Source organism: Lepidochelys kempii, chromosome 2, assembly GCF_965140265.1.
Source record: "Lepidochelys kempii isolate rLepKem1 chromosome 2, rLepKem1.hap2, whole genome shotgun sequence".
Taxonomy (NCBI): Eukaryota; Metazoa; Chordata; order Testudines; family Cheloniidae; genus Lepidochelys; species Lepidochelys kempii.
Window position 1 is genome coordinate 206123225 of NC_133257.1, and position 24647 is coordinate 206147871.

General features: G+C 40.3%; 1 protein-coding gene across 4 annotated transcripts in view; it reads right to left on the minus strand.

Annotated features, from left to right (window-relative positions):
- CREB5 (cAMP responsive element binding protein 5) overlaps window positions 1–24647 on the minus strand; it is a 355572-nt gene that overhangs the window by 101298 nt on the left and 229627 nt on the right. Inside the window, exon 1 of one of the 4 annotated variants that reach the window (XM_073333616.1) lies at window positions 19210–19284. The exons of the other annotated variants lie outside the window; for them this stretch is intronic. Within the exon in view, the coding sequence (XP_073189717.1) occupies window positions 19210–19256 (47 nt within the window). The 5' untranslated portion in view covers window positions 19257–19284. Of the gene's footprint in view, window positions 1–19209; window positions 19285–24647 lie in introns of those variants that run through there. 4 annotated transcript variants of the gene reach the window in all.

Genomic DNA, 24647 nt, shown 5'->3' on the forward strand with positions numbered 1-24647 from the left:
TCACATCTGCACCTCTTTTTTTCTTCTCCCACCCCTCCCCTTCTCTGGCCCAGAAATCTTATTTTAAAGAAAAAATCTTTTCCCAAGACAGAATTTGATGTTAAAGATGAAGATAAAGTCCAGTCTCCCATTTCAGTATAAAAGGCTTAAGACCAGACCTCAGTCATGAAAAACAAATAATGCAAAAGCACACTTCACTACATCACTATTCACCACTTTATTCCTACTGTTTTATCTCATCTGTTCTTGCCTGGAAGGGTTCCTCAGGTGGCCCTTGAATGTCTCCCTTTTAGTAGTCCAAATTAATTTTACAATATTTCTGTTTTTCCCTGTTTCCCTTGTGAATATTGTTACTGAAACCCAATACTTTGGCTAAAAAATTCCCTTGTAATGTACATAACATACGTGACAGTGTTCGAAGCAATTCAGATTGGGCTTTGAAAACTCCTGAGTGCAGGACAGTCTATTACTGTCTGAGATTGTGCAAACCTCTCTATTTTGGAGGTCTGCAAAGCTAGTTCAAGCTAAAATAATTTCCTCCCATTATTTAAACACATTTTATTTTCAAAGGCCAATCAATTTTAAAACAAATATGGATTTCTACCTGAAGAGATGGTGTGCAACGTTTGAGGTCTATAGATGGGAAGGATAGAAATGTCTGATTTCTCAGGCCTGGTCCACACACAGTAGTTTTTGTACCAGTATAGATATTTTGGATAAGGGGATGATTATATAGATATATATATACACACACACACACACACACACGTATGTACATATTGATAAACAAACACAGTACAACCTCTAGTGTGGACACAGTTATACCAGTATAAGCTTATCCCCCACACATGAATAAGCTTATACTATATAAGTATATTTATACTGGTATAACTGTGTCCATGTTTGTGAGCGGTGGGGTGGGAGAGATAAATCTAATTCTTCTGGTATAGTTATAGTGGTATAATTTTTGTGTTTAGACAAGGCCTCAGTCTACATCGGCTTTGTGATGCTGTCCTGAGGCATATCACTCATTGAAGTCCTGCCTCTGAAGGCAGCCCTTCCAGGATCAGCAACATAACTTAAACTAACACTGACTGACAGATGCTCTGATATCATGTTCCAGAATATTGCTTTTATGTGAAGAACCACCAAAATAGTTGAAATCAGCTGAGGCACCTGAGTTAAGCATTTCCAAATTTAAAAGGTGGAGAATGGTACTGTGGAGTTGTCAGTGGAAGGCCTTTTACAACATAACTTGCGTCCCCTGCTGACCTGACAGAGTAAGAGCATATGGACAGTCAGAGCCCATTTCATTTTTCCAATGTTTGCTTGACGGAGTTGGGGTGTTTGGCTGGGGAGGGGAGAAAGGATTTTTTGTTTGCTTGCTTTTTTGGGAGAGGGGATGTCCTTTTCCATCTCTCACTTGTAAAAGAGTCAAAAATATACGTTTTCTTTAAATTATGTGCATATGTGCTAAGACATGTAGATAGCCTATAAATATGTAACTTAACAAAAGGACACAAAGTGGCACCTCCCTCAAGATTGGCATAACTGAAAATAAATTGGATCTTGAGTAGAGGAGCGCAACCCATATGGTCAACCTTTTGGGAAATTTTTAATAACCACCTGCACACGCAGCAACATCCTGGTGAAAGACCGTTGTGTTGTTTACACCTTTATTTTGGTGGCACCATTCTGCAATGGAATAAATCTATGAGACTGCACTACATACAATAGTCTTCTCCCAAGACATGATCTCAGTTTGGAGAAGAGCAGAAATCTGCATAGCAGTGAGCACGGCTGATTTCCAGGTGTTGGAAGACATAGCTTACTCACTCCACTGTGTTGTAAAGGCATAACAAATGTGATGAATACAAAGAATACTGGTAAAGTATGGTTGCAGGTTGAGCAACCAGCATGGTTTCTTGATGTTTGTGAAGCTTGGGAAGGGCGAATTTAGCTCTTGAGTCACCTTACAACCTAACAATTCACACAAAAAGTTTGATTCAGAAAATTTTAAGAAAACTTCAAGGCTTAAGGCCAGTGAGCCAAATTTATCCCTGGTATAATGCCAAAGAAGTCTGTTTATCTCTTAGAAATGGTAATCAGTCACTAAAAAGGAGAAAATGTGGGCAGAATATATGAATGATATTTTGCATTTGGCAGAAGCATAAAACCAGCTGTTTGTTCTTTATCTTGTGGCTATACATCTATCGAAAAAAACCTTGCTTAGCTCCTGGTCTTATTTCCACTGTGAACTTAACCGTAAGCCTTAGATACATGTGGTGTTTGGGGTTTAGAGCTAAGTGTCATTTCGTATCGTTTCTGAAGTCTCCATACATGATAATGAGCTTCTTTTCACAAGGGACTTGGGATCTGATTTTAATTTGTGGCAGGGTTATGGTCACAATAAACGTCTATTTCAGATATTCATGAGAAGTCGCGAATGCAAATGGAAATAAAAAGTGACTGTTTTCTTGTACATTGAAAGCTATGCGTGTAAAACACACACATAGTAAATATCTGTTCCACATGGAAGCCCGCCACAAGCCCATGATGAGACTATGCCTCCTCATTCAACACCAAAAAGTATCGTACTCGTGGATCTGAGCAGAGACGCTGTAGTTTGCATGGCAAGATTTTTTGCCTCTCTGCTGAGATTGCCACAGGGATACCAGTTTGTGTCATTGTGTCTTGCTGACACTTAGAATAATAGAATCATAGAAGATTAGAGTTGGAAGAGACCCCAGGAGTCATCTAGTCCAATCCCCTGCTCAAAGCAGGACCAAAACCAACTAAATCATCCCAGCCAGGGCTTTGTCAAGCCGGGCCTTAAAATCCTCTAATGATGGAGATTCCACCACCTCCCTAGGGAACCCATTCCAGTGCTTCACCATCTTCCTAGTGAAATAGTGTTTCCTAATATCTAACCTAGACCTCCCCCACTGCAACTTGAGACCATTGCTCCTTGTTCTGTCATCTGCTACCACTGAGAACAGCCAAGCTCCATCCTCTTTGGAACCCCCCTTCAGGTAGTTGAAGGCTGCTATCAAATCCTTCCTCACTCTTCTCTTCTGCAGACTAAACAAGCCCAGTTCCCTCAGCCTCTCCTTGTAAGTCATGTGCCCCAGCCTCCTAATCATTTTCGTTGCTCTCCGCTGGACTCTCTCCAGTTTGTCCACATCCTTTCTGTAGTGGGGAGACCAAAAGTGGATGCAATACTCCAGGTGTGGCCACACCAGTGCCGAATAGAGGGGAATAATCACTTCCCTCGATCTGCTGGCAATGCTCCTACTAATGCACTAGGAACTTAATTGAGACCAACAATTTATTTCCTGTAGGCTACCAAGCACCCATTGGTAAGTCAGTTTTATGCGGTCTGGACTTGAACCTGGAGGTGAATGGTTCTGTAATCCATGATCAGCCCTTTTAATAATCCAGTCTATGAGACAGACAGATTTAAACTGGAGTTACTCAGATTTACACAGTTTAATTCAGGACATAGTCACCCTTCTACCATGCCATTCAAGCAGCCAGGACTGCCTCAAGAAGTGGATGGCACTATCCGAAAAGGACGTTAGCTGAGGCAGACACAGTATATGCAGGGTGAATCAAGCCCCTTAAGTTAAAAAAAGAAAATCCCACACTGGCTGAAAAATGTATCAGCTCCTCCAAACCCACGGGCCACATCACTGTTTAAAAAAGCAACCTGGGAAACTTGTTTTGATCACCCAACAGGACATCTAGGGTACTTTGAGCATTAGATCTTGAAGCCCTCCTTGCAGTGTACTGATTACATGTGAACTTTACTTGCTGACTAGAATGGATCAGGCAAAGCACATTGTGACAAAGACCAAATACAGCTGACAGAGCTTAATATTTGGCTCATCATGTTAACTGGATTTAAAGTACTACAGGTAGTACTGTGTATAGATCAACTCTGTTGGAGTCAATGGACAGATGCTGATTTACATCAGCTGAGGATCTGGCCCACTAGGATTTGCAAAATTGCAATTATATAAATTTGAGCAAACCTACAAGTTCAGAGCAGCTGAAGAACAGGCAGGTGTCAATCCAATTAATGAACAAGAACAACTCGGTTATATTCCAATACCTCGGAATCAAGTAGCTGGGTGATGATTTTAATAACTATAGGTGACAGTTGGGGTATTTAAAGCAACATAGGTAAATATCTTAAGTTTGATTGTAAAACAAACAAACAGCAGCAGAACAGAGAACTTAATGTAGCGATGAAAGGCACTTATTCTTAATTATGCTTGATAAAGTCTTTTTACTATGCTACTTTTTCATGAGGAATTTTTGATTTATTTAACCAGCAAAATGCACCCAATTTGACTTTCCTAATTACTGACCATCTTAGCCTTGGTTTGGGAGTTTGTTCATGTCCAGCCCAAGTGCATTATTTAAAACCCTTTGATGCTTTCTCTTGAAAAGGATTTGCTAGGAAATAAATCATGCTTATTTGCAAGAGTTAAAAAAAACCAAACATTGCCGGAAAAGTCTACAGAAATAAGAAGTATTGGTCACAGGTGTGTGACCAATGTTGTGATTTCTATAGTACCTGTTATTGCTAACAGATTTTCCTGAAACCCATATTCATAGCTTCTGAGAAGCATGCCACTGACGCATAGGTTCACATGAAATGTTGTTCACTGGATGGTTTATGATTGTGTCTTTACACTAAATATGAAGAACTCCAAACTACCTGCATACCGGCAAGCAGCTCTGCTCACTCACTCTTGCATGATATCCCCACAGCCCTACTTTTCAGAAGGCCTCTCTCATTGTATAGGCTCCTGTGACACTTAGCTGAGCTGGCCAAACCACAAACTATTTTATTATGTTGTGCAAAATCCTATGTGCAAAACCCCTCTTTAATTAAGACAGAGAAAACAGCACTGTGGTTGTAATTACCTAGGACTGCTTTACCCCTGGGAATAATGAAATAAAATCAGGCCCTCTCTATTTTTGTTTTTAAACTGAGTAAACCAAAATCAGTTTATTCAACACAAAGTAAACCAGACAGATCTCACTTCTAAAAGTAATGGGAGGTACCACTGGAGGTTGGATATGCAAGGATGACTGAACTGCAAACTGCTGGCAAAATATTTGGCTTGCTGTTGGTCCGTGGCCAGTGTTTCCTTTGTAAATTAATCTCACATCTTTATTAAGTTAAGCATTTCTTCTTCTTCTTATTTGAAACATACTTTAAATATTTTGTTTTTATGACGTCCTGGAACACGATATGTCCCCTTCCAGATCAAGAAAAATGGGAAAGTCTGACATTAGGTGCAATCACATAAATGCACGCTTCAGCCAATCTGAAAATATTTTAAAAAAATAATGTGTCAAGGATCAATGCAGAGAAAAACAACCAAATGGCATCTTCACATCATCTGCTGGGGAACGCTAATCCAAACTGCTTTCACAAAAGGGACCTATCTAAGAAATGCATATACACCTGCAAATCCAATAGTTTTTTCCAGACTTCCTATAAGATTTAAGCTTACATATTTTTCAGTTGTGATCTTTCTTGAGAAAAAAAGTCCATTAAAAATCCCTTCTAAATGCTATATTTAATATTTAATGTGTTTTGTTTTTCTCACCCAAAGGACATTTTTATGACTAATAGAACCCAACTTTTAAACGGAATTTCATGGATTTCTTCATTAACTCATGATTCATCCCACAAGAAAAAGAGAGAAAAGAAAAATAATCTAGGATTCTTCCCTAGGAGGCCGATATTGAGAAGTGTTTAGCAATATGGGTGCCCAATTTGAGACTCCTTTTAGAGACCTGTTTTTCAGAAGGCGGTGTACAGCATTTCTGAAAAGCAGGCTCCTTTGAGGCACCAAAATCACTAGTTACAGTATAAAGTCTTGGACAGATGCTTCAGCTCTGAAAAGTTCTAAACTATCTCATGCTAAGTAAAAGTGCAAACCTACACAGTAAGTACAACCCTTCACGTAGTCCATTCATGGGAGTCCCACTGAAGTGAACGGGAGCTCTTGTGTGGAAGTCTTGGCAGGACTGGACACATTAAGTGTTCTCCACTGAATACTCTGAAAGGATATCTTTGAATTTGTAATCTTAGAGAGAAAAGGCATTCTCCGAGTCTCTTCCATATACCTTTTTCCAAGGCCATTAGGCCCCGATCCTGAAAACACTGATGTGCAAGTTTCAAGATAAGGACTTCCTTAAGTAAGTGTTTGCAGGATTGGGGCCTTAAAGTTGACTTCATTGACATTGCCCAGAGCAAGTCTAAATTAAAACATGATTTGACTCAGTCATCCCATTCAAACTTAGAATTGTTATAGATGTGGGCAAATTTTGGCGATGAGGTTTTCTAGGCCAAAAAAGTGGGGAAGATAAAAGAAGATATTTTTCATGGCCATATAGAAAGCTGGAGAATGGAGGAGATTATGCCCTCAACTAAACAGTAAAAGGAATTTAATTGCAATTAGGGCTGTTGATTAATCACAGTTAACTCACGCAATTAACTGAAAAAAATGAATGGTGATTAAAAAAATGTATCGTGATTAATCGCACTGTTAAACGATAGAATACAAATTGAAATTTATTAAATATTTTTGATGTTTTTCTACATTTTCAAATATATTGATTTCAATTTCAACACAGAATACAACACTGCTCACTTTATATTATTTTTATTACAAATATTTGCACTGTAAAAATGATAAACAAAAGAAATAGTATTTTTCAATTCACCTCATACGAGTACTGTAGTGCAATATCTATCGTGAAAGTGTAACTTACAAATGTAGATTTTTTTTGTTACATAACTGCACTCAAAAACAAAACAATATAAAACTTTAGCACCTGCAAGTCCACTCAGTTCTACTTCTTGTTGAGCCAATCACTAAGACAAATGAGTTTGTTTACATTTACAGGAGATAATGCTGCCTGCTTCTTATTTACATCATCTGAAAGTGAGAACTGGCGTTCACACAGCACTTTTGTAGCCGGCGTTGCAAGATATTTATGTGCCAGATATGCTAAACATTCATACACCCCTTCATGCTTCGGCCACCATTCCAGAGGACATGCTTCCAAACTGATGACGCTTGTTAAAAAAATGTGTTAATTACATTACTGATTGAACTCCTTGGGGTAGAATTGTATGTCCCCTGCTCTGTTTTATCCGCATTCTGCCATATGTTTCATGCTATAGCAGTCTCTGATGATGACCCAGCACATGTTTGATTTACGAACACTGTCACTGCAGATTTGACAAAATGCAAAGATACCAATGCGAGCATTTCTAAAAATAGGTACAGCACTTGACCCAAGGTTTAAGAATCTGAAGTGCCGTTCAAAATCTGAGAGGGATGAGGTGTGGAGCATGCTTTCAGAAGTCTTAAAAGAGCAACACTCAGATGCAGAAACTACAGAACCCGAACCACCAAAAAAAAAAAAATTGAAAAAAAATCAACCTTCTGCTGATGGCATCTAACTCAGATGATGAAAATGACCATGCATCGGTCCACTCTGCGTTGGATCGTTATTGAGCAGAACCTGTCATCAGCATGGAAGCATGTCCTCTGGAATGATGGTTGAAGCATGAAGGGACATATGAATCTTTAGCGCATCTCACGTGTAAATATCTTGCGATGCCGGTTACAACAGTGCCACGCAAACGCCTGTTCTCACTTTCAGGTGCCACTGTAAACAAGACGCGGGCAGCATTATCTCCTGCAAATGTAACCAAACTTGTTTGTCTGAGCGATTGGCTGAAGTAGGACTGAGTGGACTTGTAGGCTCTAAAGTTTTACATTGTTTTATTTTTGAATGCAGTTATTTTTTGTACATAATTCGATATTTGTAAGTTCAACTTTCATGATAAAGAGATTGCACTACAGTACTTGTATTAGGTGAAATGAAAATACTATTTCTTTTGTTGTCTACAGTGCAAATATTTGTAATAAAAATAAATATAAAGTGAGCACTGTACACTTTGCATTGTGTTGTAATTGAAATCAATATATTTGAAAATTTAGAAAACATCCAAAAATATTTAAATAAATGGTATTCTATTATTGTTTAACAGTTAGATTAATCACAATTAATATTTTTAATCACTTGACAGCCCTAATTGCAATGCAATGTAAAGGTCTCAACTGGGAGATGCCCTGCATTCAACAGTTTCAAATATTATCAGCCTTGCCTACTCCAGGGTTTTCAGCAAAAAGTTTCCCCCATTGCTGCTGTCAGTTCAGCTCTGCTACGCTGTGCAGGGTCCGAAATCATGGTGGGAAAAATGCTATAGTTGCCTGAACCTTTTCTACTCTAGTTCTCCCACCAATGATAACACTAGTGGAGTGTTAAAAACCTTAGAAAACTTTCCCCAGGAAATTGTAATGGAGACCGTCTGCCAGGAGTACTGATGAGACTTTTATACTGGGACAAGGATTTCAAATAATTAAAGGGCATTTGCAAATTAAATAGTCTCGCTTTCTCTTCACCAACAGGAATTCACTACTACTGAGGATTTATGCACGAAACTCCCATTCGTCCTAATAAAAGTTACATCCATATCTCACCTGCCCACAAACCCACTGATGAGAAAATAAACCCCTTAAATCTGTCAATATTCTCCTATTTATTTTAACCATTTCATCAATCGCTCACTGCAATTTAAATGAATATTATTAGAATAGTAAATGTCAACAAGTACCATCACTGCAGCACCTTAAATTATGATATATCATTTTCATTATAATAGTGACGATTTGTGCTTGGCACTATACAGATACATACGAACACATGGTCCTTGCCCTGTAAACAGACAAGACAGATAGGCAGACAATAGACATATAAAACATATAAAAGCAAAATGATTGCGATAAATGCATGTCTTGTTAGTTACTTTTTCATCCCTAGCCCCATCTGCAATCCCACCAATCTCTAATGCCCTTCTTCCCAGACAACCAGCTCTGCAATTGCTGCTCTCTCCCTCCTTGCTACCCACCCAATACTGATGTCTGCTCTCCTAGTTCTCCAATCACCTTGCTATCCTACCTCCACTGAAGCAGTGTGATACTTTGTAGATTTATTTCAGAGTAGCAGCCATGTTAGTCTGTATTCGCAAAAAGAAAAGGAGGACTTGTGGCACCTTAGAGACTAACAAATTTATTTGAACATAAGCTTTCGTGAGTTACAGCTCACTTCATCGGATGCACATTCATCCACTGAATGCATCCGATGAACTGAGCTGTAGCTCACGAAAGCTTATGCTCAAATAAATTTGTTAGTCTCTAAGGTGCCACAAGTCCTCCTTTTCTTTTTGTAGATTTAGTTCACACACGTTCATAGCAACTGTTTCCAGTAGGGGTTCACAAGGCTTACAGTCACTTTCACTTGGAATGTTTCATTGGGCTGCACTAGTTGTCAATCAAAGCTCTACAATCTGTTTGGAGGAGATGGGGGAAGAAAAAAGGAAGCAATGTATTACAGACTCTGTAGGCCCACAATTGATTCCAGACTCTGTAGGCCTCCAAAGCAAAATTCATGCTCATCTGCCAGGGTCTGGATCAGGTTTTTGCCTGAATGGGTTGGACCTCGTTTTGTAGTGGAGAGAGGGGGTTTTTAAAATTCTTTTGGGAATTTTGACTGAGTCTGTTAATTCACATTGAGCCAATCAGTTAATTCATTTTGGGTATTTAACATTTGTCCCATATGATAATTACAGTACACCATATATTCAGATATTCCTCTGAAATCCAATACACTGTCCTCAATATAAGACTCTTGGATAAAGCAGGCTAGTGTCCCTCTGCACTCAATTCAATTGAATCTCCACTTTAAAGTATCACCTCACAAAAGCAGGGCCTCTTGATAACAATGCAAAATGTTGGTCTTCTCAAGCTTAAGATCCAGTATTTAGAGAAGATGAAAGGGATCAGTTAGGTGGTGCATGGATATCTAAATGTCACTACTGAATATACTAACACCAACCATATTTCTTGGGTGCAAGGTGAAGAGGTTGAGACCAAATGCTAAAGTCCTCCAGAATTCAAAAAGATACAGATGCTCTAACATTAGCTTTGTCACTTCATTGTCCTTTCAATCAAAGGTGGTCAAAAATTTTCCACTCCCCACCCCATGGAAAATTTAGATTTAGAAACAAAATATTTATCATTGTCATCAATTTTCTGCAGAAAATTTTTACTTTTGTCACAAAACAAACCCCCACAAAACGGACCACATTCCATCTTCTCATAACTGATTTTTGGCAAACATTTTCAGTTTTCTGACCAAAAAATGTTGAAAGCTTTCCACAACCATTTAAATTTTGTCAAAAACCCAATTTTTAATCAAAAAACATTTTGATGGAAAAGGTTCGGCCCACATCACTTTACATATCCAGGCAGAATCTTGTTAATCCACTCTTTTGTGAACTGCACACTTTATATTCCACACAATAATACTGGATGTCTTTTGTCACTTCTCAGCAAAGATTTAATACCTGATGCTGTAATGAGGTCATATATGACTCATATATACATCAGCACAGCACAATACGGGGGGGACGCGCGGGGGGGGGAAGAATAGTACATCTTAATTCATAACACTGTGGTTGTCCAATAAATGTGTAGGTTGAGTCCTTATTTAGTCTTAATTATTTCACTCCCTTGACCACTCATATTTCTCTATATATTTTACAGTAGAAGCCCATTTATTCAAACTGTTTCAAAGACATCAACTGTCTTCAGATAAATGGAGATTTCTGTGTCCAGGGAGCAACAGGGTAAGAGAAAATGGGCGAAATTTTCTTCTACTATAAATGGGCACAGCTCTAATGGCCTTTGCAGAGCAGCACCCATGTACACAGCAGAGAATGTGACCCAATATCTTTCTCTTCATCTGGTAAACTGTCTTTTGCAAACTGCAGGAAATAGCTCCTAGTAAAGAATGTGATATAATCACAGTTATCTTGGATTCAAAGTCAGAAACCCTACCTTATGTATATGAATATCTTTTGTAGGTAATATTGTACCGAACAGCATTAGTATGTATGACTGCATAGAAGAAATGGCTGTGACACATGAAGCGCCTTGTGATACTGCTGTATGAAAGGTACTACACAAAAATAAAATGTATTGTATTCCACATATTGTACCATTTAAGATAAATAAAATACCCACTTTGAAAAGTAATTTTATCTGCTGATATATCCTGGTTGTAATTCTGATGTGCAGAAAGCTGCGTCTTTCTTTCAGAGTTGTAACCAGCGTCTTCATACCACTGTTATTCATTTTAACACTGGAACCTCGTGCTGTGGCTATAATGAAACACCAAGGCTCTAAAATAATTATGGCAGTGGGTCTGGAACCAAAAGTGTTCTATTGAGTGAGTGATATTTTACTGGCTGTGTCTGAATCTAAGAATTCCACTAAATAAAACAGACCACGTGTTGCGTTTCATTAGGCTGCACTATTTGATAATCAACGCTTTACAATCTATTTGGAGGTGAAGAAGAAAAGGACCAATGTATTAGAGACTCTGTATGTCACATTTAAGAGTAGACACACCTCCTATGGGAAGGGTGGTGCCCAACTATTGGTAGTGATCCAAAATTTGTGTTAATCTTTTGGGTCATCTTTGATACAAAAGTTGCTGTCCAGAAGAACAGATGGAAGAGTCGCAAAGATGTAGGTGTTTAGGGAAACAAAGAGAGGAGCTTTATAAGCTCATCAAAAGCTCACTGAAGTCAATGAAAAGACTCCCATTCACTCCAACAGGCTTTGGATCAGGTCCTAAGTCAAGACATTTTTTTCCCTCTCCAGAATCGGCTGGACAAACTGGAAACTATTTGGGCAGTGGGACAGTGCACTCCACCCATAAACAGAGCACACATGGGAGAATGCGCTAGCAGGCAACAGATATTTTGTCTCCAAGCCAAGATAAAGGGTTGTGTCTCCTACCAGCCCACCCTCTGAGACAATAGTATAAAAGACTGTAGTGAGGTTATGTCTCTGAGGAAATCTAGAAAGGAATGTCATCTGAGTAGTGAGCAGGAAGACATGTGCTCCCTGATGTTTGGTGTTGAAGTGGAAGGCATTAGTAAATGACAGGGTGCAGAAAGTCAGCTGGAGCATTTCCACAGAGATCCACCTTTCTTTGGTATAAAGGGAAATATAAATCTGAATACAGGAGCAAATTCCCATCAGGAGAATCACCACTTCAGCTAGGTGGGAAAACTAAAGCATGGGCAAGTCCTTTTGCAGTAGAGAGGGAAAACATAGTTAAGTGGATACTAACAAACACTAAACTGTGATGGCAAAATTACTGTTTTGAGATTACAAATTGGATCCACATTAACACTAAATGAATTAATGGAGATTACCATTATTATGATGAGTACCAATGGTTTTAAAGGGATTATGGCAAACAGGAGTTAGATGCAAGGAATCAATTATCTACTTATCTTGTCCATCTATTATTTAAGTGCAGAGAATGACACAGCAGACTCTTAATACTAAAGTAACTTAATCTATTATCCTAACTGTAGTTTTCGTGGCAAGTGAAGGTGATTTTAACAATTGGGACTGGACTACGCCCAGCCATGTGTGAGTGAACAAAGGAGCATGCGGAGGTAAGGAGAGGAAGGACATAAGAAGCCTTCCCCTGTCCCTTTATCACCAGTGTAGGCACTGGACCCAATCTGGTCTGTGTGCTCCCTTGAATGAAGGTCTAGGTGAGGCTCATGTTACCATCATCACTACCTTACCCAAAATGAGAATTGCTCTGACTCCAACACACCCAGAGCTACATGATCTGGCCAAATGTGGGTAGGAGTTTACTCTGCCCCTTTCAATGACTGGTGCAGCAGCTTAAAGTTCCCAGAGACTTTGTGTCTGATTTTTCTTGACTGCTTTTTAAAATTATGCACCTAAAAATGTTATTATAGAAGAGCAATTCCCATTTCAGGAGATGGCACAAAGACTTGACTATAACTTTGGCAGAGAAGGGATAAGGGGAGAAAAAAATGCCTATGAAGACAAAGATAATGGTAACTATGAAAATAATTGTATCACCAAATATAATATGTTACCATAAGGGATAGGTCTCAAATCCCTTCTTGATTACATACCAGTTTTGCAGTGGTATAACTTCATTGATTCACACTGGTGATCCTGGGTGAAAATCAGGCTGATAGTGCATAATTTCTAGGTGTGTGCAAAAAACACACTAATTTTGCAGAAAACTATCATGATGGCAGCCCCTGATATTCACGTGGAATTCTGAATTTACACAAATCTGAAATCTTGAAACAAATCCAGTGAAATCTTCTCATTCTGAAGCAAAATCAGCAAAATCAGCTCCCACTTGCTCTCCAAGAGAACCCCCTTCACTAAGAGTCTGTGGGATCCCCTTTACCTGGAGTCAAACCATGGAGGAGAGCAGGGAGCTGATGAACTTTGTAACTGACCCTCTCACGGGTTCTATTGGACAGTAGAAGTTGGTTGGTCCACTCACTTAAGTTCAATTCTTGCGGTACTAAAGATAGTCAAGTCAGTATGGAAATAACACCAAGTTAGTTCCTCAATTCAAAGAAAATATTCTCATCAGCAGACAATACTACTGCCTGCCCCCCAATTTAGCACCAATTTAAATTTGAATTTTTCAGCCAAAGCTTTTTTTCAGCAGAAAATGCACATTTGGGTTGATCAAAACATTCAGCGAATCCATGTCAATTTCATGCCTCCCCCTCAACCCCCATACACAAAAGGCCCATTAAAATATTCAGAAAAAAATCAAAATATCTTGTTGGGACATTTTCTAAATGAAATGTTTTGTTTTACCAATATTCAATGACAAAAAAAATTCTGATTCTTTTTGGAACTGCCAGCAAACCGAAAAACCAGTTATTTGCCCAGTTCTAATTTTAAACACTAAACATGGCACAGTAGTCCTTGGAATTCTCTTTTAATGTGGCTCACTTGCTTAGGGCACCAAGTGGAGATAAAGATCAGGGAAGTCATTATCAGAATGACTAAAAGTAGTGTCTGGAGAACCACTGCTGCCAAGTGGCTGAACAGCCAGACAGTTCCCCTAAACATGGCTTCTGTGGACTGGAAATGGGTTGAACTTGCTAGCTCCATAAACACTAAAGAAGGGGGACAGCTGCCCAGCCAGCCATCCCAGAACACTTTGCCACAGGGGTTTTTCAGACCCGTGACCCCGCCCCACCCCTTGTGCAGAAGACAATTACGGATAAGGAAGAGACCCTGGGCCTGTGGGGAAAAGCACCTGTGTGGGGAGAGAAAGCCTGGCTGAATCCTCTTTGCAGCTGGCGTCAACTTCTAAGAAATGTGTTTTTAAAATGAGCCATGAAACCTTGTGAATTCAGGCTTCCTTGAAAAAGTTTTGCACAGCTCTAATAACCATGGCTGACATTTTTCAAAAGTATCTATTCGTTTTGGGTTCCCAGCTTGAAACACCTTCGGCCTGAATTTCGGAAATGCTAATCCCCACTGCTCCCATTGATATCAAGTGGAGTTGCAGGTACTCAGCACATCTAAAAATCAGGTCCACGGTCTTTCAAGCTGGGCACCCAAAACTGGAGGAACGCAAAAAGAGTAGCTACTTTCAAATATTTTGTCCTATACCTATTTGCATTGCAAAAGCACCTATCACTCTGGACCCTTTCCATTTTGAGCATACCTAGTATTGTTTGATTTTTCTTGGGAGCAGTTGTCTCATCAGTCATGTGCTTTTATTGTTGGGATATACATGAGAGAGAGAGATTCAATCTCCTTTTCTATTGTGTTACACTAAAGTAAGTTTATTCTAGTAGCAGAAGTGACCAGGAATACAGACATCTGACACACAATGTATTTTTTGGTGGGGGCAGTCTTCAGGATTTCCCCCTTTACTCATTTCACCTGGCTTCAAGCCCAGTGTGGGGTGGATGCAGCTCCCTGTGAAGGCCATCCATGTGGCTACATGAATCAGTTATAGGGTGTTCCTTAAGACCAATATGATATGCTCCCCCAGCCCAATAGAGGATGTGGTGCGTTGCTTTCTCAGCACTACAAGCCCCTGATCATAGAATAATGGAAGATTAGGATTGGAAGAGTCCAATCCCCTGCTCAAAGCAGGACCAAAACCAACTAAATCATCCCAGCCAAGACTTTGTCAAGCCGGGCCTTAAAAACCTCTAAGGTTGGAGATTCCACCACCTCCCTAGGGAACCCATTCCAGTGCTTCACCATCCTCCTAGTGAAATAATGTTTCCAAATATCCAACCGAGACCTCTCCCACTGCAACTTGAGACCATTGCTCCTTGTTCTGTCATCTGCTACCACTGAGAACAGCCAAGCTCCATCCTCTTTGGAACCCCTCTTCAGGTAGATGAAGGCTGCTATCAAAACCCCTCTCACTCTTCTCTTCTGCAGACTAAACAAGCCCAGTTCCCTCAGCCTCTCCTTGTAAGTCATGTGCCCCAACCCCCTGATCATTTTCATTGCCCTCCGCTGGACTCTCTCCAGTTTGTCCACATCCTTTCTGTAGTGGGAGGACCAAAAGTGGAAACAATACCCCAGGTGTGGCCTCACCAGTGCCAAATAGAGGGGAATAATCACTTCCCTCGCTCTGCTGGCAATGCTCCTACTAATACAGCCCAATACGCCATTGGCCTTCTTGGCAACGAGGGCACATTGCTGACTCATATCCAGCTTCTCGTCCACTGTAATCCCCAGGTCCTTTTCTACAGAACTGCCGCTTAGCCAGTCAGTCCCCAGCCTGTAGCTGTGCATGGGATTCTCCCTTCCTAAGTGCAGAACTCTGCACTTGTCCTTGTTGAACCTCATCAGATTTCTTTTGGCCCAATCCTCCAATTTGTCTAGGTCACTCTGGACCCTATCCCTACCCTCCATCATATCTCTCCCCCCAGCTTAGTGTCATCTATGAACTTGTAGAGGGTGCAATTAATCCCATCATCCAGATCACTGATAAAGGTGTTGAACAAAACCGGTACTAGGACCGATCCCTGGGGCACTCCGCTTGATACCAGCTGCCAACTAGACATCAAGCTGTTGATCACTATCAGTTGAGCCCAACAATCTAGCCAGCTTTCTATCCACCTTATAGTCCATTCATCCAATCCATACTTTTTTAACTTACTGGCAAGAATACTGGGGGAGACCGTAACAAAAGCTTTGCTAAAGTCAAGATATATCACATCCACTGCTTTCCCCATATCCACAGAGCCAGATAGCTCATCATAGAAGGCAATTAAGTTGGTCAGGTATGGCTAGCCCTTGGTGAATCCATGTTGACTTTTCCTGAGCACCTTCCTCTCCTCCAAGTGCTTAAAAATGGATTCCTTGAGGACCTGCTCCATGATTTTGCCAGGGACTGAAGTGAGGCTCACCAGTCTGTAGTTCCCCGAGTTCTCTTTCTTCTGTTTTTAAAATATGGGCACTATATTTGCCTTTTTTCCAATCATCCAGGACCTCCCCCGATTGTCATGAATTTTGAAAGATAATGGCCAATGGCTCTGCAATCACATCAGCCAACTCCCTCAGCACCCTCGGGTGCATTAGATCTGGACCCATGGACTTGTGCATGTCCAGCTTTTCTAAATAGTCCTTAACCTGTTCTTTCACCACTGAGGGCTGCTCACCTCCTCCCCATACTGTGCTGCCCAGTGCAGCAGTCTGGGAGCTGACCTCGTCTGTGAAGAGCAAGACAAAAAAAGCATTGAGTACTTCAGCCTTTTCCACATCATCTATTGCCTCCCCCATTCAGTAAGGGTCCCACATTTTCCCTGACCTTCTTCTTGTTGCTAACATACCTGTTGGTATGAGATACATGATGGTTTGAGATACATGAGAGCCAAACTAACCCCCTCCCCAGCCCTCTCTCTTTAATGCAATGTGTTGCCACTGGACTGCTAGACCGGTCTGTATAATATGTTTTATATACATTTCATTATGATAAGGGAAATAACATGCACACAGTATGTGTGTCAGGATAGGTATCTGTATAGATGCAAACGGATTGTGGCAAGGCCTGTATCTGTGCACAAGAGGGGGAGGATAATACAAGTCATCCTCTACTTTGTACTTCTGCACAAGACAAGCCACAGTGTGCCTGGAGGAAGCAGGCACTGCACAAGCCCTGACAGTCATTCTCTTCCGTTCCTCCCCCACCCCCAGCCTCTCAAAGGGGCAGGGAGAGGAAGGATGAGGGAAAGGCAATGCCATCTACCAGAACTGGTCAGGCCTTGGGAGGATCACACACTGCATCTCCCCCAAAAGTGGTGGAGCTACAATAAACATTGCAGTGTGCACTTCCCAAGGCTTCTAGGAGAAAATACAAGTCAGACAGATTTCCTATTGGAACTCCCAAAGCAGTACAAGTCCCCTCCGCAAGACCCATACCTTAAATGGAGGGCTGGAGAATGTGACCCATGTGGCATATCTGAATTGTATGTGGCACACTGTTGGCCAAATATTCAGTGTAGCCTCAGGCTGGCCTTTAAAACTGTAAAAGTCTGGCCCATGAGCAAGGCTAACTATCCAGCTTGAAAATCAGGGCACTTATGAAAATGTGGCTACATGTTTACTGTGTGGAAAATTATAGATAGGTTCTGGAGACCCAGGAGAAGGTCAGGAGTTAAATTCGGCCTCAGATATAGTAATGGGGTTTCATGATTGTAACTGAGAACAATATCTGATATTTTACTTACTCTGGTCCCAGTTCAGAAAAGCACTTCAGTGTGTGCTTAGGACCATTTTTATTCAGCAAAGCACTTTGATGTGCTTTGCTGAATCGGGTCCCCTGTCTGCTGCTGAACCAATGGAAGCCACTCTCCTTGTGAGCATCAGTGATGTAAAGTCCCTGAGGGGGGTCTCTTCCAGGAATGGTATCTTAATGGCTGACAACTTTTGACACAGAAACCTGATTCGGAGCTCCTGTGAGGAGACTGAGTACTTCGAGGATACCTACAGATACCAGGGATCTCTTGTTCAGCCCACATCTAAGTGCACCCATACAGATAGGTATTTACTTAATGTTAATTCCTACTTGTCCCACATGAATGGCAATGTATTTGCACCTGCACACCATGAATCTACGGAGGAAATATCACATTTTTCTATACATGGTTAGTCTCAAACAAAATGTCTTCAAGTCTGTTAATGGGAAGTACAAATATAAGCACCTGAAGGCCCTCATCCTTCAAAGAGAGCCACGGGTAGGCATAAACCCCACAGACTCCCATGTGGTACTGGATGGGTGCAATTTATGTCCATGTGGTTTACTCTGCAGGATTGGGGCCGTAGCGATCATTAGTTTAAAAAAAAAAAGACAAACAGAGTCAGAATGATGTCAACAGGCATTAGTGTGGAGCACCAAGGCTCCAAGAGATGAGCTACATAAATTGCCTCCTTAAATGATTTATTTTCTAGAGAGTAACTTTAACTGTAAGACCTTTTACTTGCTCTATTAGACAGTGGCTAAGCTGCTCTCTTCATACAGTTAGAAATTCACCAGTTACACTTAAAGAGCCATCCTCGCTTGCTCTTTCCTTTTTTTTTTTTTTTTTTTTTTGGTCTTTTTGTGAAATAGACACCCAGTTTCAAACCATTTTAAAAAATATCAAAACCCTGGTGGAAAATAATTTGCAGCTGTGATAATATCACATTTTTTAAAATACCATAATATAGTTTAACTTTTAATAATAAAAGATAAAAAAGGAGAGTCTGTGAATAATTAGAGATTGCAGTCTGAAGCCAGTTACAGTCACTGCAATTGATAATAAACTTAAACTCCCTTGGGAGCAGGTAAATGCTTTGCAACCCTGACCCCCTTGCTCTCACATTACTTAACAACCCTGCAGTTCCAGCATTACATCACCATCGAAGCGATTGGTCCCTGTATTTTAACTCTCTCTCTGTCTCCTCCGATTAAGAGCAACACAGTGATGGTGGGTGGGGGGACTTCTCTTGAGTTTGCTGCTCCTTGTTTGGGTTTGGTTCATTTTAAAATCAGCTTCTGCTCTACAAGTCCAGGTTACACTCACCAGAAAAACTCTAGCAAAGTGAAAAGGAGAGCAGGAAAGGGGGATCGAGATGTAGGAGGAGTAGAAAGGGAAGAAGGAGGGGCGGTAGAAAAGTCTATAGAAATCAGAAAAGGAAAAGAAAATTAAAAACAAACCTCATGGACATCACTGAGCCTGAATTCCCTGCTGAGGTGCAGAACATGAGAGCCCTGGAATGAGTATATGTAGAACTTGAGCCAAAGCTTAACTAGCCCGAGTGAGTCATATCCTTCCCATTTGATTCCAGTCCAAATGATGATGTAATGCTCTGGCCTTCTCTCTCTCTACACTACCTCCCGCCTCCCTGCTCTCCTTTTTAGCTCAATGCTGGTGAAGTCACCATTTAAATCTGGCAGAACTGAAGCAAAAACTTCAATGTAACCAAAACAGCCCCAGGCCAAGTTCCAGACGTACTGAGACTTGGTGGTGCAATTGCTATTGGAAACGGGTAAACAGAGAAAGAAACAGTGCTGTCTCAGAATGGCCAGAACAGCTGCCTGCGAAATCAGAGTAAAACCCGGGGAACTGGGCTGTCAGTGATTTACTGGTTTTGATCAGAAGATATTACACACACAAAAATGCCCATGTGTTTCAGGATCTCAAGAAGGAGAAAGAGCAACTGGGAAAGGAGAAGGGAGGGCAAAGAAGAAAGGGAGACTAGGAGTGTAAAAGAGACAATTTTGAGGGTGGGGGGGATCTTTTAGGATGTAGGGAGAATAAATATTCAGTATAGGTGTTTGCACTTGTACAGATTTGATTAATTAAATCAGAGCAACTCCACTGACTTCAAGCTGTGTAAACCTGGCAAGAACTTGAAACTAGGCCCCCATTTTTGCAGGATAATTGTGGGGCTCTTTTGAGTTTCTTGGGCTGTCAGTGAGCTGAAATGTGCAGGTGTTTTCTTTCCAGAGGATGTCAGACTCTTATCTAAAAGCAACAAAAAAAACCCAACAACCAACCACCACCAAACCCTACCATATTCAATCACACCATTGCAGCACCTCTATGTATTTAGTTTTGAACTTAAAGAGATTTTTCTACAAACTTAAGAAATATTCCATATACTTAAATGGACAATACACTGGAACTGGTAAAGATTACTTAAAAAAGAGGAAACTTTTCAAGTGAAATATTGTAGTTTTATGACACAAGTGTTTCCAACTTTAGCAGCTATATTACAAAGGGCTGAAATACACCATGTGTCTATCAGGGTAGCTTAACATCACCGAGGTTTCTTTTACTGTTCTTTCACAATTACTTTTGATCAGTGGAGTAAAAACGTAGCTCCATTGTAAAATGCAATGCTTGTGTTTTTAAAAAGTAACATTAAATTTCCAATAACATCTATTATCCTTGAATATGCCAAATGTGAAAACGTACGTTACGGAACTACAGAAAAATCAGCATGACTTGCACTTAGAGCATTGCGAGGATAACCAGAATGGGTCCTTTTTATCTACAGGTCAAGAGAAGAATTTCAACAAGCAGCTCAGAAAATCCAACCACCACCCTATACAAATAAAACAGAAAAGCCTTTACTGACATCTGGGTTGCCAGCCACATCCACCTTTTCCATACCTATCACTTCACTGGACAGCTCAGGGTAAATTTCAGTATTACAAAAGACTTGGGAAAGACACCCAGAGCTTTCATAAAATCTGGTGAAAATACAAAAGCCAATGATATTTTGTTCATATTATGGTTTCATGTTATAGCAAAATATTTTCTATTGCTTAGAAGTATCTTGGCAGTAAATGGCTCTTTGTAGCTGAATGATTGATCACTCCAGCCGTTTAATGCCCCATATGCTGCAAAGCAATAGCGATTATTGTTAAGTAGTGAAGTTTTCCCAGGATGCTGTTATGGCTATCAATGATCTTAAAGATATATACTTCCAGGGGTCAATGCTGCTAATTTCAGCTTGGTTGGTTTCAGTCATGAATTTAAATGATTAATTTTCTGGACATATCAGTATAGGACACAGGCAGGGTGAGAAGGGGAAAAAGCAGTGGTTTGTCCCATTCAAGTGGGAAAGCAGGCTGCCCTCCTGTGTGACATCCCCAATCGATATTGATGCTGCAGCCATGCCGAGTGACACCTTTATCAAGCAAGGCAGCACTGAATTAGAGGTGATCGGCCATAATTATTACTGGCGCCACCGAAGCCTGTGGCTTGACGGCATCAGATGTGGTTGTTATAAAGTTTAGTCCATTGTGTCAGTGGCCTATATAATTCATTTATGTCTGAATTACCAGCTATTGATTTTTTTTGTCTTCTCTAATGTAATAAAATAAAAGTTAGATCATTCCAAAAGCTTTCTTTTAATTCCAGGCCTTTCTGGCTGTTTTATTTTTAATCCCAATCCTTTTTCTTTTCTTCTTCCTCCTTTTAAAAAAAGCTATATTAATTTTCTTGTGAAATTGCGACAGCTCATCTTTGCCTCCCACTCCCCTTTTATTTTGTTTTTTTACACTTGCAGCGCTGGGTTACTAGCTTAACCTCATCATCTGCCTTTCAGTTATGCCATTGGGATTGCTATAAACAAGCGTGGTCCCAAAGCAGAACCCTGCCCCTGAACACCCCCAACTTTAGAGGAAGTAAAGGTATGACACAGGCATAAACTCAGAGGCTCAGGTCCATGTCTAGTAAGAGAGGAGCTGCCACTAGGGCACATATTTGCAGACAGAAAAACTATTATACTAATCAATGAGGTGTTCTAGATCTCTCTGCACATGCACATGTATCCACTCCTACAGCCTTTACTCATTACTAGCCCCATTGGCTCCAATGGCATTATTCACAGGAGTAAGGCCCATAGTTCTGCCATCTACTCTAAGCAGAAAGTAGCTGCAAGAGAAAATTCTGTTTGCCCAAATCAAGCACAGACTCCATGTTCCCCTCTATGGCTATCTTCTTCTGTTAAAGGGATATGACAGTGACAATATAATAATGCTAAGTGGTCCATTAAGTCATTAATACTTAATACATTAATACAGAAATATTGTCTCTGAAGGAAAGAGCTCCTTGAAATCAGTTTTTGTTTTGTTTTGTGTTTTTTTAAAGAAACAGCATTGATTCAAACAGATTCTCATGAATTAGAGACTTCTCAAAATGAACAGATAAGACCAGTATGGCCTGGACAGCACATGAAGACACTTTTAAAAAAAATAGGGTACGTGTGCATTTAAAGTCTCATTTCGAGAGGCAAACTGTTTTTATACCAAGTTCATGCTTCAAAAGAATTTAAAAACATTTGTACTTGTTGGTGGGAAGGCAAAAGGTTCTTTCCATCTCAGGTATTTTCAAGGCCTATTGATTTTTTTTTTTCCCTTACAGGAAACACAGTTTTCCCATTTTCCTTCCTGTGACCAGTCAATGATAAAGAATATCCTGTACTCAGAGGAAATTCCACTCACATACAAGAGCTGCCCCTTTTTATCTATTAGCCTCTTTTTCTTCTCCCTTCCCCCCATCTTGCCACTATCCTTATGTTTTCAGCAGTCAGCTACACTCAAGAATAGGCCTGTTGTGTTGGGAGTTGTGGGATGTTTTAATTCTAATGGGAGACTTCTTCAAAGCAGTACACAAGCCAGTCCAGTAATGATTCCAGCTTAGCTGGCTAGCTCCGGAATGCTTACAACACCCTCCCTGCAGCGTATTTCATCCTTAGGGAAAGGGTGGTGAGGCACACCACAGCTGTTTGGTGCAAAAAAAAATGACAAATTCAGTGCTTCTGCTAAAAGGTTCCAGTCTGAACAACATCTGAATTTTGAGAGCTCAGATCTCAGGGCACACTAGGATTATCTCGAAAGCAGCAATATTATAATAAGGAAATTGCATAGACTGTTTGAACAGTGTGTGAAAATAGATTGAGAATGTGGCTGGATAAATCATTTGTTCTAAACACATATATGCACGGGCATACCCACAATCTCAATGGCTCTGATCCTGTGCCTGTTGAAATCATTGGCAACGGGCAAAAGATAAGGCCCTAAATATAGTGTAAAACTGTATTTATTATATATTTTGTATACACTACTTGGCTTTTTTATGGGCTCGATTGAGAACAATATTCTATAACAATTATTCCACATCGAGGATGATATGTTTGTCATCCAGACATTATGTTTCATTTTTAAACCTAGATCCTTACAGTCCCTGTGGAATTAAGGAGGCCAGATAATTTTAGAGTTAAATAAGGTTTAATGACTATCATATGTACAGAGCCTTAAACCTAGTATTGAAAAATTATTTTTTTAATAAGTGGCATCTCTTCCTATTTTAATTTAAAATAACCATCCAGGTGGTTTCCTAAGGATTTCTTTGCAAATTGCTTCCAGTGAACCTTTCCAGTCACAGACCACTGCAAACCCATGTGGTGTTATTTAGCATTCAGTTCAACTTGGGTGTCCTGTGTTTTTACAGTGGACAGAGTCTGAGGGATTGTCTGCCCAAGTGCCTACATTTAAGGGCTCGATTTCACAAGATGGAGAGGCCTCTGGCCCTAATCCAGCAAGGATTTAAGCATGTGCTTAATTTACGCATGAGTGGACCCATTGACTTCACCTGAACTACTCACAAGTTTAAAATTCTACTGGGGAAGTGGAATTTTCTAAAGCATCTACGTGACTTAGGAGCGATAGTCCTATTGACTCTCAATAGGACTTAGGTTCCTAAGTCACTTAGGTGCTTCTGAAAGTCTTTTGCTGGATCAGGGTCAAAGTGCTCAGAACTTTTCAAGACTGAACTCCAAGAGAGGTAAAGCATGTCTCTTTGTAAACTCCCTACATTGTTTTAAAATAAAATAGCAAGAAATATTCTTTGCAGGAAACACCCTCAAACGTTCAATATATCTATATTGTACGAAACTGTTCTGGACCATCTCTCTCTCTCTCTCTCACACACACACACACACACACACACACAAATATGAAGTAAATATAGTAATTGGGAAAGGTGCAGGGTTGATAGCCCTGGAGACTGATGCTCTTTAATAGTCCAGAAAATATGTACAACACAGGCATGAATGGCAGCGAAATTTCCCCGCATTTCATCATGAATCTCAACCATGACCTTAAGGGACAACCTCTAGGGATGTGAGAGTAGTTAAGTCTCCTAGCCCATTCCTCCTTAACCTCTCAGGTGAGATTGCTAAGCCTGTTAATGACAACTGTGCTAGAGTTTTTTGTGATGTGGACATTTAACCACTAGGAAATAGAATGAAACATCACCTACTCATTAAACATAGGCCAAATAGCCTGGGGCCAGCTTTGAGCTGATGACCTGAAAGTGAAGAACTCTGTATCCAATTACCTATCATTGAGTCAGCCAGTCCGAGTAGCTAGCTATTTTATTACAGCTTTAAACCACAAATAATGAAGCAATTTATGCAAAATAGTAACATTTTACATTTCTATAGCACCTTTCACCCTGAAGGATCCCAAAGCACTTCACAGACTATACATAAAAAAACAAAGAAATGTAATCAGCTCTGACAAGAAAGGTGGCAACCAGCCAGCATACTGCACAAGAACTGCGGGAGGAGAAAGGACAA